At 43.5% G+C, this 17,314-nt stretch overlaps 1 protein-coding gene across 1 annotated transcript in view; it reads right to left on the bottom strand.

The window, feature by feature from the left end:
• Positions 1–15,536, bottom strand: part of pkd1b (polycystic kidney disease 1b) — a 125,226-nt gene extending 109,690 nt beyond the window's left edge. The window contains exons 1-4 of the mRNA XM_049015255.1: positions 15,177–15,536; positions 14,529–14,709; positions 13,899–14,098; positions 13,548–13,666 (exon numbers count right to left, since the gene is read on the bottom strand). Of these exons, the coding sequence (XP_048871212.1) occupies positions 13,548–13,666; positions 13,899–14,098; positions 14,529–14,709; positions 15,177–15,240 (564 nt within the window). The 5' untranslated portion in view covers positions 15,241–15,536. The remainder of the gene's footprint in view (positions 1–13,547; positions 13,667–13,898; positions 14,099–14,528; positions 14,710–15,176) is intronic.
• Between the last annotated feature and the right edge of the window lie 1,778 nt (positions 15,537–17,314).

The raw sequence follows: 17,314 nt of genomic DNA, 5'->3' as shown, positions 1-17,314 counted from the left end.
AGATTATTTTTTTATGGGGAAAATTTAACCTTAGCAGAGGATAGTTTCCATCTATCGACCTCTGGGTTATCGGCCCAGCACTCTTCCGCTGCGCCACTCTGCTCTACAAGGGACAAGTTCTACTACTGACAGTAGGATCTGACCCTATGCAGAGAAAAGGAAAGAGTTTGGGGGTCCATTGTCTAAGAAAGTCAGTCATTACCACAAGATTATGTTTTTATGGGGAAAATTTAACCTAAGACCTTAGCAGAGGATAGTTTCGATCTATCGACATCTGGGTTATGGGCCCAGCACGCTTCCGCTGCGCCACTCTGCTCTACAAAGGACAAGATCTACTACTGACAGTAGGATCTGACCCTATGCAGAGAAAAGGAAAGAAATTGGGGGTCCATTGTCTAAGAAAGTCAGTCATTACCACAAGATTATCTTTTTATGGGGAAAATATAACCTAAGACCTTAGCAGAGGATAGTTTCGATCTATCGACCTCTGGGTTATGGGCCCAGCACGCTTCCACTGCGCCACTCTGCTCTACATGGGGAAAGTTCTACTACTGACAGTAGGATCTGAGCCTATGCAGAGAAAAGGAAAGAGATTGGGGGTCCATTGTTTCACAAAGTCAGTCATTACCACAAGATTATTTTTTTATGGGGAAAACTTAACCTAAGTCCTTAGCAGAGGATAGTTTCGATCTATCGACCTCTGGGTTATGGGCCCAGCACGCTTCCGCTGCGCCACTCTGCTCTACAAGGGACAAGATCTACTACTGACAGTAGGATCTGACCCTATGCAGAGAAAAGGAAAGAGATTGGGGGTCCATTGTTTGACAAAGTCAGTCATTACCACAATATTATTTTTTTATGGGGAAAACTTAACCTAAGCCCTTAGCAGAGGATAGTTTCGATCTATCGACTTCTGGGTTATGGGCCCAGCACGCTTCCGCTGCGCCACCCTGCTCTACAAGAGATGAGATCCACTACTGACAGTAGGATCTGAGCCTATGCAGAGAAAAGGAAAGAGATTGGGGGTCCATTGTTTGACAAAGTCAGTCATTACCACAAGATTATTTTTTTATGGGGAAAATTTAACCTTAGCAGAGGATAGTTTCCATCTATCGACCTCTGGGTTATCGGCCCAGCACTCTTCCGCTGCGCCACTCTGCTCTACATGGGACAAGTTCTACTACTGACAGTAGGATCTGAGCCTATGCAGAGAAAAGGAAAGAGATTGGGGGTCCATTGTTTGACAAAGTCAGTCATTAAAACAAGATTATTTTTTTTATGGGGAAAATTTAACCTAAGCCCTTAGCAGAGGATAGTTTCGATCTATCGACCTCTGGGTTATGGGCCCAGCACGCTTCCGCTGCGCCACTCTGCTCTACAAGGGACAAGTTCTACTACTGACAGTAGGATCTGACCCTATGCAGAGAAAAGGAAAAAGATTGGGGGTCCATTTTTTGACAAAGTCAGTCATTACCACAATATTATTTTTTTATGGGGAAAACTTAACCTAAGCCCTTAGCAGAGGATAGTTTCGATCTATCGACCTCTGGGTTATGGGTCCAGCACGCTTCCGCTGCGCCACTCTGCTCAACAAAAAACAAGATCTACTACTGACAGTAGGATCTGACCCTATGCAGAGAAAAGGAAAGAGATTGGGGGTCCATTGTTTGACAAAATCAGTCATTACCACAATATTATATTTTTATAGAGAAAGCTTAACCTAAGCCCTTAGCAGAGGATAGTTTCGATCTATCGACCTCTGGGTTATGGGCCCAGCACGCTTCCGCTGCGCCACTCTGCTCTACAAGGGACAATATCTACTACTGACAGTAGGATCTGACATTATGCAGAGAAAAGGACAGAGATAGGGGGTCCATTGTTTGACAAAGTCAATCATTACCACAAGATTTTTTTTTTTTATAGTGAAAACTTAACGTAAGCCCTTAGCAGAGGATAGTTTCCATCTACCGACCTCTGGGTTATGGGCCCAGCACGCTTCCGCTGCGCCACTCTGCTCTACAAGGGACAAGATCTACTACTGACAGTAGGATCTGACCCTATGCAGAGAAAAGGAAAGAGATTGGGGGTCCATTGTTTGACAAAGTCAGTCATTACCACAATATTATTTTTTTATGGGGAAAACTTAACCTAAGCCCTTACCAGAGGATAGTTTCGATCTATCGACCTCTGGGTTATGGGCCCAGCACGCTTCCGCTGCGCCACTCTGCTCTACATGGGACAAGATCTACTACTGACAGTAGGATCTGACCCTATGCAGAGAAAAGGAAAGAAATTGGGGGTCCATTGTCTAAGAAAGTCAGTCATTACCACAAGATTATTTTTTATGGGGAAATTTAACCTAAGACCTTAGCAGAGGATAGTTTCGATCTATCGACCTCTGGGTTATGGGCCCAGCACGCTTCCGCTGTGCCACTCTGCTCTACATGGGACAAGTTCTACTACTGACAGTAGGATCTGAGCCTATGCAGAGAAAAGGAAAGAGATTGGGGGTCCATTGTTTGACAAAATCAGTCATTACCACAATATTATTTTTTTATGGGGAAAATTTAACCTAAGCCCTTAGCAGAGGATAGTTTTGATCTATCGACCTCTGGGTTATGGGCCCAGCACGCTTCCGCTGCACCACTCTGCTCTACATGGGACAATATCTACTACTGACAGTAGGATCTGACCCTATGCAGAGAAAAGGAAAGAGATTGGGGGTCCATTGTTTAACAAAATCAGTCATTACCACAATATTATTTTTTTATGGGGAAAACTTAACCTAAGCCCTTAGCAGAGGATAGTTTCGATCTATCGACCTCTGGGTTATGGGCCCAGCACGCTTCCGCTGCGCCACTCTGCTCTACAAGAGGCAAGTTCTACTTCTGACAGTAGGATTTGACCCTATGCAGAGAAAAGGAAAGAAATTGGGGGTCCATTGTCTAACAAAGTCAGTCATTACAACAAGATTATTTTTTTATGGGGAAAATTTAACCTAAGCCCTTAGCAGAGGATAGTTTCGATCTATCGACTTCTGGGTTATGGGCCCAGCACGCTTCCGCTGCGCCACTCTGCTCTACATGGGACAAGATCTACTACTGACAGTAGGATCTGACCCTATGCAGAGAAAAGGAAAGAGTTTGGGGGTCCATTGTTTGAAAAAGTCAGTCATTACCACAAGATTATTTTTTCTGGGGAAAACTTAACCTAAGCCCTTAGCAGAGGATAGTTTCGATCTATCGACCTCTGGGTTATGGGCCCAGCACGCTTCCGCTGCGCCACTCTGCTCTACATGGGACAAGTTCTACTACTGACAGTAGGATCTGAGCCTATGCAGAGAAAAGGAAAGAGTTTGGGGGTCCATTGTTTGACAAAGTCAGTCATTACCGCAAGATTATTTTTTTTATGGGGAAAACTTAACCTAAGCCCTTAGCAGAGGATAGTTTCGATCTATCGACCTCTGGGTTATGGGCCTAGCACGCTTCCGCTGCGCCACTCTGCTCTAGAAGGGACAAGTTCTACTACTGACAGTAGGATCTGACCCTATGCAGAGAAAAGGAAAGAGTTTGGGGGTCCATTGTCTAAGAAAGTCAGTCATTACCGCAAGATTATTTTTTTTATGGGGAAAAGGTAACCTAAGCCCTTAGCAGAGGATAGTTTCGATCTATCGACCTCTGGGTTATGGGCCCAGCACGCTTCCGCTGCGCCACTCTGCTCTAGAAGGGACAAGTTCTACTACTGACAGTAGGATCTGAGTCTATGCAGAGAAAAGGAAAGAGATTGGGGGTCCATTGTTTGACAAAATCAGTCATTACCACAATATTATTTTTTTATGGGGAAAACTTAACCTAAGCCCTTAGCAGAGGATAGTTTCGATCTATCGACCTCTGGGTTATGGGCCCAGCACGCTTCCGCTGCGCCACTCTGCTCTACAAGAGATGAGATCCACTACTGACAGTAGAATCTGACCCTATGCAGAGAAAAGGAAAGAGATTGGGGGTCCATTGTTTGACAAAATCAGTCATTACCACAATATTATTTTTTTAGGGGGAAAACTTACCCTAAGCCCTTAGCAGAGGATAGTTTCGATCTATCGACCTCTGGGTTATGGGCCCAGCACGCTTCCGCTGCGCCATTCTGCTCTACATGGGACAAGATCAACTACTGACAGTAGGATCTGACCCTATGCAGAGAAAAGGAAAGAAATTGGGGGTCCATTGTCTAAGAAAGTCAGTCATTACCACAAGATTATTTTTTTATGGGGAAAATTTAACCTTAGCAGAGGATAGTTTCCATCTATCGACCTCTGGGTTATCGGCCCAGCACTCTTCCGCTGCGCCACTCTGCTCTACAAGGGACAAGTTCTACTACTGACAGTAGGATCTGACCCTATGCAGAGAAAAGGAAAGAGTTTGGGGGTCCATTGTCTAAGAAAGTCAGTCATTACCACAAGATTATGTTTTTATGGGGAAAATTTAACCTAAGACCTTAGCAGAGGATAGTTTCGATCTATCGACATCTGGGTTATGGGCCCAGCACGCTTCCGCTGCGCCACTCTGCTCTACAAAGGACAAGATCTACTACTGACAGTAGGATCTGACCCTATGCAGAGAAAAGGAAAGAAATTGGGGGTCCATTGTCTAAGAAAGTCAGTCATTACCACAAGATTATCTTTTTATGGGGAAAATATAACCTAAGACCTTAGCAGAGGATAGTTTCGATCTATCGACCTCTGGGTTATGGGCCCAGCACGCTTCCACTGCGCCACTCTGCTCTACATGGGGAAAGTTCTACTACTGACAGTAGGATCTGAGCCTATGCAGAGAAAAGGAAAGAGATTGGGGGTCCATTGTTTCACAAAGTCAGTCATTACCACAAGATTATTTTTTTATGGGGAAAACTTAACCTAAGTCCTTAGCAGAGGATAGTTTCGATCTATCGACCTCTGGGTTATGGGCCCAGCACGCTTCCGCTGCGCCACTCTGCTCTACAAGGGACAAGATCTACTACTGACAGTAGGATCTGACCCTATGCAGAGAAAAGGAAAGAGATTGGGGGTCCATTGTTTGACAAAGTCAGTCATTACCACAATATTATTTTTTTATGGGGAAAACTTAACCTAAGCCCTTAGCAGAGGATAGTTTCGATCTATCGACTTCTGGGTTATGGGCCCAGCACGCTTCCGCTGCGCCACCCTGCTCTACAAGAGATGAGATCCACTACTGACAGTAGGATCTGAGCCTATGCAGAGAAAAGGAAAGAGATTGGGGGTCCATTGTTTGACAAAGTCAGTCATTACCACAAGATTATTTTTTTATGGGGAAAATTTAACCTTAGCAGAGGATAGTTTCCATCTATCGACCTCTGGGTTATCGGCCCAGCACTCTTCCGCTGCGCCACTCTGCTCTACATGGGACAAGTTCTACTACTGACAGTAGGATCTGAGCCTATGCAGAGAAAAGGAAAGAGATTGGGGGTCCATTGTTTGACAAAGTCAGTCATTAAAACAAGATTATTTTTTTTATGGGGAAAATTTAACCTAAGCCCTTAGCAGAGGATAGTTTCGATCTATCGACCTCTGGGTTATGGGCCCAGCACGCTTCCGCTGCGCCACTCTGCTCTACAAGGGACAAGTTCTACTACTGACAGTAGGATCTGACCCTATGCAGAGAAAAGGAAAAAGATTGGGGGTCCATTTTTTGACAAAGTCAGTCATTACCACAATATTATTTTTTTATGGGGAAAACTTAACCTAAGCCCTTAGCAGAGGATAGTTTCGATCTATCGACCTCTGGGTTATGGGTCCAGCACGCTTCCGCTGCGCCACTCTGCTCAACAAAAAACAAGATCTACTACTGACAGTAGGATCTGACCCTATGCAGAGAAAAGGAAAGAGATTGGGGGTCCATTGTTTGACAAAATCAGTCATTACCACAATATTATATTTTTATAGAGAAAGCTTAACCTAAGCCCTTAGCAGAGGATAGTTTCGATCTATCGACCTCTGGGTTATGGGCCCAGCACGCTTCCGCTGCGCCACTCTGCTCTACAAGGGACAATATCTACTACTGACAGTAGGATCTGACATTATGCAGAGAAAAGGACAGAGATAGGGGGTCCATTGTTTGACAAAGTCAATCATTACCACAAGATTTTTTTTTTTTATAGTGAAAACTTAACGTAAGCCCTTAGCAGAGGATAGTTTCCATCTACCGACCTCTGGGTTATGGGCCCAGCACGCTTCCGCTGCGCCACTCTGCTCTACAAGGGACAAGATCTACTACTGACAGTAGGATCTGACCCTATGCAGAGAAAAGGAAAGAGATTGGGGGTCCATTGTTTGACAAAGTCAGTCATTACCACAATATTATTTTTTTATGGGGAAAACTTAACCTAAGCCCTTACCAGAGGATAGTTTCGATCTATCGACCTCTGGGTTATGGGCCCAGCACGCTTCCGCTGCGCCACTCTGCTCTACATGGGACAAGATCTACTACTGACAGTAGGATCTGACCCTATGCAGAGAAAAGGAAAGAGATTGGGGGTCCATTGTTTGACAAAGTCAGTCATTACCACAATATTATTTTTTTATGGGGAAAACTTAACCTAAGCCCTTAGCAGAGGATAGTTTCGATCTATCGACTTCTGGGTTATGGGCCCAGCACGCTTCCGCTGCGCCACCCTGCTCTACAAGAGATGAGATCCACTACTGACAGTAGGATCTGAGCCTATGCAGAGAAAAGGAAAGAGATTGGGGGTCCATTGTTTGACAAAGTCAGTCATTACCACAAGATTATTTTTTTATGGGGAAAATTTAACCTTAGCAGAGGATAGTTTCCATCTATCGACCTCTGGGTTATCGGCCCAGCACTCTTCCGCTGCGCCACTCTGCTCTACATGGGACAAGTTCTACTACTGACAGTAGGATCTGAGCCTATGCAGAGAAAAGGAAAGAGATTGGGGGTCCATTGTTTGACAAAGTCAGTCATTAAAACAAGATTATTTTTTTTATGGGGAAAATTTAACCTAAGCCCTTAGCAGAGGATAGTTTCGATCTATCGACCTCTGGGTTATGGGCCCAGCACGCTTCCGCTGCGCCACTCTGCTCTACAAGGGACAAGTTCTACTACTGACAGTAGGATCTGACCCTATGCAGAGAAAAGGAAAAAGATTGGGGGTCCATTTTTTGACAAAGTCAGTCATTACCACAATATTATTTTTTTATGGGGAAAACTTAACCTAAGCCCTTAGCAGAGGATAGTTTCGATCTATCGACCTCTGGGTTATGGGTCCAGCACGCTTCCGCTGCGCCACTCTGCTCAACAAAAAACAAGATCTACTACTGACAGTAGGATCTGACCCTATGCAGAGAAAAGGAAAGAGATTGGGGGTCCATTGTTTGACAAAATCAGTCATTACCACAATATTATATTTTTATAGAGAAAGCTTAACCTAAGCCCTTAGCAGAGGATAGTTTCGATCTATCGACCTCTGGGTTATGGGCCCAGCACGCTTCCGCTGCGCCACTCTGCTCTACAAGGGACAATATCTACTACTGACAGTAGGATCTGACATTATGCAGAGAAAAGGACAGAGATAGGGGGTCCATTGTTTGACAAAGTCAATCATTACCACAAGATTTTTTTTTTTTATAGTGAAAACTTAACGTAAGCCCTTAGCAGAGGATAGTTTCCATCTACCGACCTCTGGGTTATGGGCCCAGCACGCTTCCGCTGCGCCACTCTGCTCTACAAGGGACAAGATCTACTACTGACAGTAGGATCTGACCCTATGCAGAGAAAAGGAAAGAGATTGGGGGTCCATTGTTTGACAAAGTCAGTCATTACCACAATATTATTTTTTTATGGGGAAAACTTAACCTAAGCCCTTACCAGAGGATAGTTTCGATCTATCGACCTCTGGGTTATGGGCCCAGCACGCTTCCGCTGCGCCACTCTGCTCTACATGGGACAAGATCTACTACTGACAGTAGGATCTGACCCTATGCAGAGAAAAGGAAAGAAATTGGGGGTCCATTGTCTAAGAAAGTCAGTCATTACCACAAGATTATTTTTTATGGGGAAAATTTAACCTAAGACCTTAGCAGAGGATAGTTTCGATCTATCGACCTCTGGGTTATGGGCCCAGCACGCTTCCGCTGCGCCACTCTGCTCTACATGGGACAAGTTCTACTACTGACAGTAGGATCTGAGCCTATGCAGAGAAAAGGAAAGAGATTGGGGGTCCATTGTTTGACAAAATCAGTCATTACCACAATATTATTTTTTTATGGGGAAAATTTAACCTAAGCCCTTAGCAGAGGATAGTTTTGATCTATCGACCTCTGGGTTATGGGCCCAGCACGCTTCCGCTGCACCACTCTGCTCTACATGGGACAATATCTACTACTGACAGTAGGATCTGACCCTATGCTGAGAAAAGGAAAGAAATTGGGGGTCCATTGTCTAAGAAAGTCAGTCATTACCACAAGATTATTTTTTTATGGGGAAAATTTAACCTTAGCAGAGGATAGTTTCCATCTATCGACCTCTGGGTTATCGGCCCAGCACTCTTCCGCTGCGCCACTCTGCTCTACATGGGACACGTTCTACTACTGACAGTAGGATCTGAGCCTATGCAGAGAAAAGGAAAGAGATTGGGGGTCCATTGTCTAAGAAAGTCAGTCATTACCACAAGATTATTTTTTTATAGGGAAAAACTTAACCTAAGCCCTTAGCAGAGGATAGTTTTGATCTATCGACCTCTGGGTTATGGGCCCAGCAGGCTTCCGCTGCGCCACTCTGCTCAACAAGAGACAAGATCTACTACTGACAGTAGGATCTGACCCTATGCAGAGAAAAGGAAAGAGATTGGGGGTCCATTGTCTAAGAAAGTCAGTCATTACCACAAGATTATTTTTTTATAGGGAAAACTTAACCTAAGCCCTTAGCAGAGGATAGTTTTGATCTATCGACCTCTGGTCGATGGGCCCAGCACGCTTCCGCTGCGCCACTCTGCTCTACAAGGGACAAGTTCTACTACTGACAGTAGGATCTGACCCTATGCAGAGAAAAGGAAAAAGATTGGGGGTCCATTTTTTGACAAAGTCAGTCATTACCACAATATTATTTTTTTATGGGGAAAACTTAACCTAAGCCCTTAGCAGAGGATAGTTTCGATCTATCGATCTCTGGGTTATGGGCCCAGCACGCTTCCGCTGCGCCACTCTGCTCAACAAAAAACAAGATCTACTACTGACAGTAGGATCTGACATTATGCAGAGAAAAGGAAAGAGATTGGGGGTCCATTGTTTGACAAAGTCAGTCATTAAAACAAGATTATTTTTTTTATGGGGAAAATTTAACCTAAGACCTTAGCAGAGGATAGTTTCAATCTATCGACCTCTGGGTTATGGGCCCAGCACGCTTCCGCTGCGCCACTCTGCTCTACAAGGGACAAGTTCTACTACTGACAGTAGGATCTGACCCTATGCAGAGAAAAGGAAAGAGTTTGGGGGTCCATTGTTTGAAAAAGTCAGTCATTACCACAAGATTATTTTTTCTTGGGAAAACTTAACCTAAGCCCTTAGCAGAGGATAGTTTCGATCTATCGACCTCTGGGTTATGGGCCCAGCACGCTTCCGCTGCGCCACTCTGCTCTACAAGGGACAAGATCTACTACTGACAGTAGGATCTGACCCTATGCAGAGAAAAGGAAAGAGTTTGGGGGTCCATTGTTTGACAAAGTCAATCATTACCACAAGATTTTTTTTTTTATAGTGAAAACTTAACCTAAGCCCTTAGCAGAGGATAGTTTCGATCTACCGACCTCTGGGTTATGGGCCCAGCACGCTTCCGCTGCGCCACTCTGCTCTACAAGGGACACGATCTACTACTGACAGTAGGATCTGACCCTATGCAGAGAAAAGGAAAGAGATTGGGGGTCCATTGTCTAAGAAAGTCAGTCATTACCACAAGATAATTTTTTTATGGGGAAAATTTAACCTTAGCAGAGGATAGTTTCCATCTATCGACCTCTGGGTTATCGGCCCAGCACTCTTCCGCTGCGCCACTCTGCTCTACATGGGACACGTTCTACTACTGACAGTAGGATCTGAGCCTATGCAGAGAAAAGGAAAGAGATTGGGGGTCCATTGTCTAAGAAAGTCAGTCATTACCACAAGATTATTTTTTTATGGGGAAAACTTAACCTAAGCCCTTAGCAGAGGATAGTTTTGATCTATCGACCTCTGGGTTATGGGCCCAGCAGGCTTCCGCTGCGCCACTCCGCTCAACAAGAGACAAGATCTACTACTGACAGTAGGATCTGACCCTATGCAGAGAAAAGGAAAGAGATTGGGGGTCCATTGTCTAAGAAAGTCAGTCATTACCACAAGATTATTTTTTCTGGGGAAAACTTAACCTAAGCCCTTAGCAGAGGATAGTTTCGATCTATCGACCTCTGGGTTATGGGCCCAGCACGCTTCCGCTGCGCCACTCTGCTCTACATGGGACAAGTTCTACTACTGACAGTAGGATCTGACCCTATGCAGAGAAAAGGAAAGAGATTGGGGGTCCATTGTTTGACAAAGTCAGTCATTACCACAAGATTATTTTTTTATGGGGAAAATTTAACCTTAGCAGAGGATAGTTTCCATCTATCGACCTCTGGGTTATCGGCCCAGCACTCTTCCGCTGCGCCACTCTGCTCTACATGGGACAAGTTCTACTACTGACAGTAGGATCTGAGCCTATGCAGAGAAAAGGAAAGAGATTGGGGGTCCATTGTTTGACAAAGTCAGTCATTAAAACAAGATTATTTTTTTTATGGGGAAAATTTAACCTAAGACCTTAGCAGAGGATAGTTTCAATCTATCGACCTCTGGGTTATGGGCCCAGCACGCTTCCGCTGCGCCACTCTGCTCTACAAGGGACAAGTTCTACTACTGACAGTAGGATCTGACCCTATGCAGAGAAAAGGAAAAAGATTGGGGGTCCATTTTTTGACAAAGTCAGTCATTACCACAATATTATTTTTTTATGGGGAAAACTTAACCTAAGCCCTTAGCAGAGGATAGTTTCGATCTATCGACCTCTGGGTTATGGGCCCAGCACGCTTCCGCTGCGCCACTCTGCTCTACAAGGGACAAGATCTACTACTGACAGTAGGATCTGACCCTATGCAGAGAAAAGGAAAGAGATTGGGGATCCATTGTTTGACAAAATCAGTCATTACCACAATATTATTTTTTTATGGAGAAAGCTTAACCTAAGCCCTTAGCAGAGGATAGTTTCGATCTATCGACCTCTGGGTTATGGGCCCAGCACGCTTCCGCTGCGCCACTCTGCTCTACAAGGGACACGATCTACTACTGACAGTAGGATCTGACCCTATGCAGAGAAAAGGAAAGAGATTGGGGGTCCATTGTTTGACAAAGTCAGTCATTACCACAAGATTATTTTTTCTGGGGAAAACTTAACCTAAGCCCTTAGCAGAGGACAGTTTCGATCTATCGACCTCTGGGTTATGGGCCCAGCACGCTTCCGCTGCGCCACTCTGCTCAACAAAAAACAAGATCTACTACTGACAGTAGGATCTGACATTATGCAGAGAAAAGGAAAGGGATTGGGGGTGTATTGTTTGACAAAGTCAATCATTACCACAAGATTATTTTTTTATGGGGAAAACAACCTAAGCCCTTAGCAGAGGATAGTTTCCATCAATCGACCTCTGGGTTATGGGCCCAGCACGCTTCCGCTGCGCCACTCTGCTCTACAAGAGGCAAGTTCTACTTCTGACAGTAGGATTTGACCCTATGCAGAGAAAAGGAAAGAGATTGGGGGTCCATTGTTTGACAAAGTCAGTCATTACCACAATATTATTTTTTTATGGGGAAAATTTAACCTAAGCCCGTAGCAGAGGATAGTTTCGATCTATCGACTTCTGGGTTATGGGCCCAGCACGCTTCCGCTGCGCCACTCTGCTCGACAAGAGACAAGTTCTACTACTGACAGTAGGATCTGACCCTATGCAGAGAAAAGGAAAGAGATTGGGGGTCCATTGTTTGACAAAGTCAGTCATTACCACAATATTATTTTTTTATGGGGAAAACTTAACCTAAGCCCTTAGCAGAGGATAGTTTCGATCTATCGACCTCTGGGTTATGGGCCCAGCACGCTTCCGCTGCACCACTCCGCTCTGCGAATGAGATAGTCTACCATTGACAGTAGGATCTGACCCTATGCAAGGATACACCGGGTGCTCAGTAGGCTGTTACCTTAAACACTGAATCATGGTCACCACAGTATATTTTATTAACAAAATTTAACCAAACTCATTAGCAGAGTATGGTTTTGGTAAAACTTCACCAAAGCACTCAGCAGAGGAGTGTTTCGCTCCATCGACGTTTTCCACCGCACCGCTCTGCTATACAAGGAATAGGCTGTACCATTGAGAGTTGGATCTGAATCTATGTGGGGAAAAGGCAACAGACTCAGTCTGTTTTTTAATTGGGAATACTTAACCTATGCCTTTAGCAGAAGATGGTTTTAATAAAACTTAACCAAAGCACTTAGCAGAGGATGGTTTCGTCCACCGACCTCTTCCACTGTGCCACTCTGCTCCTCAAGAAAAGGGTTCTACCATAGCCAGTAGCATATGAACCTATGCGGGGAATCAGGAGATTTTTCGCTCATTGCTTTAAAAGCTCAGCCAGTACTATATTAGTACTAAAGCTAGTACTAAAATAGTAAATTTTATTGAAGAAAATCTAATCAAAACGCTTAACAGAGGATAGTTTCAATATATTAATATCTGGGCTATGGGTGCATCCCGCATTTTCCACACCTCTCCCCTCTATGGGAGGAGTTGAAACATCATAGCTAGCAGTATTTCAACCTAGCTGAGGATACAGCAGCTAATTTCATGCCCATAGTCTTAATCACTGAGACAGTACCACTAGAGCATATTTAGTTCTCATTTAGATAATTTGATCAAACATTTAAGGTTGTTTTCAGACAAAGCAGGATTTACATATTTTTCAAACTCATTGTCATTCTGATTGGAGAACTGACCTTCTCAGCACCTTTGAGCCCAGTGTTGTGCTTAATACATGCCTGAAAAACCATCCCTAAGTACAGCCACTTCCTTTCTCTGGATAATACATAAGTTGCATGGTGATGTGTATTATGGGTCATGTAAACTGGATGAGTGATGCACAGCAAGCCATAAATGCCTGACAGGTCCAGGAGATGCTCTGATAAGGAGCCAAGCTGCGATACCTTAACCTCTACCACTTGGGAGGTAGACAATGAAAGGTGTGCTGGAAAACTCTCTCTCACAATATACCAGCTACGGAGGCTACATTTGATAACAGTTTCACAATAATTCACTTTATTTTATCTTTGTGGAGCATATGAGGTTACTAACCTTCATTTGGCTTTTCACAACTCCCTATCCATCCTTAAATTTATGCTATTAAGGTCTGCACAAGATGTTCCGCTGGAAATAAAATCAAACTCATCCAAAAACGTTATGTGACCCACCTCCACTCTCTGCTGTCCAGTGTCAGGAGAGGCAGTGAGGAGCACTGGCTGACATGAATGGTACATCCCCGACATCAGAGGGACCCCAACAAGGAAGGCGTCAAGTGAGGGCAGGGAAACTGCAGGAACACAGCAGGCAGACAGGATGTGCCTAGTGCTTGTTTATAAAACGGTCTAAATAAGCATGCTGTCGTTATTTCCATTCTTGAATGCCCCATCCACTCAATATAACCACAACAATGTCACGTGACACAAGAAGGATAACTCAACACCTTCTCAATTACCCATATTAGCATTTAAGTAGTAATCTGAATACCTATCAAGACATACTATCGCACCTGTGGACCCTACCTGCAATTTCCTTCTGACAGAGGAAGGGATATTGTTCACCACACGCCATGGTCCTCCACTGCCCCATGGAACCCAGTTCCATCTGAGTGCAGCCACCCTGCCTTCCATCGCCTTTCTCCCACTCCTGGCTGCTTTCTGTTGTTACTTGGTGCGATCCTTTCCAATCACTCCCCACCAGCCATACCCACAAAGAAGCCTCCCTACATAGATACACATATGCAGACACAGGCCCATCCTTAACTGCAAAATATACAATCTCAGAGAACAGCTTCTCTAATATTAAGTATATTATTTTCATTATACCTTTAGATAGTCAGATAGATATTCAGAATTTTATAATTTAGATATTCAATATACCTTAGATATTCATTACCATGGTACACCTTTTCAAAACATTACATTTGTATTCACTAATTTAATTATAACTTGTGCTAAAATTAAATTAAATGTCCATAAATATTAATATACATTTGTGGCTCTAAATTCCAACAGCACTTGCCTTCCTTTGATTTGATGCTACAAGCAGCACACAGTGCAATATTTTAAATACTTCTTCTCCACTCTTGTTATGCTCCTCAACATTTCTGAATTCCAGAGACTGAAACTCCGGATAATGGTGTCAGTACTCACGAAGGAAAGGAGGCTTGAATAAAATCCTGCTCTTCAGCACTGTTGATCCTAGCAAGGTCACCTCCTTCCGTCTGTCGGCAGGCAGTCTGCGCCTCCACCCACGAGGATGTCAGTGTGTTCAGCCAGTAGCAGTGCAAACTGGCCAGATGGACCCAAGCACCCTTTGGACAAGGGTACTCATCTGGTACAATAAATATACACACAAAACGTGATGCTGCATTTAACATATACATGGTATTACATCAAAATTGCATTTTTAAAAGAAATTATACCATATGGCATTTGGTGTTATTTTGTTGCAACATCCAGGCTTAAATTTATTTTTAAATACATTAAAATCCACATACTACAGGCTGAAAATAGAATGAACTGAATACCTCCTCATTAGTGATACTATCCCTGGAAAAAAAACTCGAAAATAAAAAAATAAATAAACAGTAGATTCCTTAAATGCTACCAAAATACTTAAAAAATAGTTCTCTGAGTATTCCAGATTGCTACCCTGTTCAATTACCATATGTAAATTAGCCAGCTAGGTCCTGTCAGTTGGTGTCACACTTTTGGAAAAGTGCCCGGCCACAGGAGAGATGGCCCACCAGCACGGAGACCCCCACCAAGAAATCGTGAAGAAAACAAACAAAACCTCACCACAAGCAGTGGGTGCTACCACAGTCAGGATCCAGATGAGTTGAAAGTACTTTTCAAAAAACATTTTTTTAACGCCGTTGACAAGGCAACCCTGAGTATAAAGGTAGGAAACGCACCGCAGCAGTTGTGCGAAATTTCAGATTTATAAGCAGCCTCAATTGATAGTTTATCACCCCGTCAAGAAAAGTGAAGCACCGCTTTCATGTGCTTCTCCTTCCTTTCCATCGTCCTTTATGTCTGTTATTCCTCGTCATCTCTCTGCCGTCTGCCTTTCCCTGACTTCTTCACTGCTGCCTAGGTATCATTTTTGCTTTTGACGTTTTCTGCTGCTGTCCACTCACTTTACTCACCTCATTCTATTTTTCCTTCTGTTCTCTCCTCCTTTCTCTCTCTCTCCCTGTACTTGTGCCCTCTCCCCCCCCCCCCCCAGATGACCTATCAGCATCAAGGGGCCTGTATTTAAGAACACTTTCTTCTTCCCAGAAAAGGAGTTTGGCACTCTTGTGCCTTTTGGTCCCACAGCAACAAGAGACCAGAGGCTGCTGCTTCATTAGCATGTTAAAAATCCATGCTTTTCTCACCTCCTCATTGGACATGCCATTAAAACCCTTCTAGATGTACAGCTTCATTTAATGGCCTGAAAAAAGTCAAGACAACATAAATTATGGGTCTGTGTGCTGGTCTACGAAACTACGGCAGCATAGCCATTGTTGTGCAAATTTCTGTATCTGGGCAACCTAGTCCAAAAGGACAAATTCTCACATAAAACACTTTTTGTACTTAGTCGCTGCAAGCATTTAAAAGTTTTGCATGACTGGACAGTAGTCTAATTTATACTATCTCCAATTTAGAATGTTTAAAAACCAGGTATTATGTAATTAGAGAATGAAAATTCTTAATTATGCTAAACAAGAACCAGCATCCTGCGAACCAATTGGCATTGTTAGGGAACATAATGGATAAAGTGCTGTGTGAGATTAATTGCCTTTTTGTCCAAAGCATTCTTGGCCTGTGAAACAGATTCTTAGTTTATACCACAAAAGACTGAAAACGACGGACAAGGCTAAACACTCATTAAGTAATAGTAATGGCGTAATTCTATTACACAAAGACAGAAAAACCTTCTGTCAGCATGAACCACTTGCAATATTTCAACAGTCCCTACACCTAGCATAATGTGTTGCCTTTGGTTAAAACACTGAGACTGAAACTGAAGATATCTCCCCTGGTCAAACAACAGTGTCAGAAAACATCGTTATCTATTGTCCACTATGCAACCACAGACCAGCACACTCCGCTTTATTCGCTGGAAAAAAAACTGTTGGAAGTACGTAGTTTAGTTCATGGGATAGAGTCAGATCACGACAGAGCCATCATTTAAGCCGTCATCAATCTAAATCAGTGTTTCTCAACCCGGTCCTCGGGGACCCCCAGACAGTCCACGTTTTTGCTCCCTCCCAGCTCCCAACACACCTAAACCAGGAATTCTGTGTGATCGATAATCTGGGAGAGACCAAATACGTGGACTGTCTGGGGGTCGCTGAGGACTGGGTTGAGAAACACTGATCTAAATGTACTCAATGATTAAATATTTTCATATTGTATCTGATTATTTATGAATGTTTACTTATGCATCACTTCTAGGTAACAGCAGTATGTTTTTCTGTGTGGATTAAATCAATCATCATAGACTGACGTTAATACCTGTTTCATAACTTTCAAAATGGTGCAGATATGATGGGATTTGGAACTGGGCGGAGCCTCAGGCAGCTAACAGACCATCACATTCTTAGTTTTAGTGTGGCTTTTGTTCCATTTTGAACCACCGTTGTGAATATTGTGAACAGTGAACACCTATAATACACACAATAAATAATTGAAGTTTGAAGGTTAAATGAAAAAAGGTTCTTGTAGCCACATTATATAACATTACAATCTGTCATTTAACAACTGTCCTCCATGTTGCATTTCTAATGACATCTAAATTGGATTCATATCAAAATGTTGCTAAACATCTTCACTTTACAGTATCCTTGTCTGAATTTGTTGCTCATCTGATTTTGCATGTCTGTTTCTCCAAGTACAGTTGGAAGTCCTACTGAGTTTAATATATTCTCCTGCTATCCCCAGTCTCTCAT

This window comes from Brienomyrus brachyistius, chromosome 5 (assembly GCF_023856365.1).
Source record: "Brienomyrus brachyistius isolate T26 chromosome 5, BBRACH_0.4, whole genome shotgun sequence".
Lineage (NCBI taxonomy): Eukaryota > Metazoa > Chordata > Actinopteri > Osteoglossiformes > Mormyridae > Brienomyrus > Brienomyrus brachyistius.
Note: the sequence above shows the minus strand (reverse complement) of the source record. Positions and strands in the feature narration are given on the sequence as shown.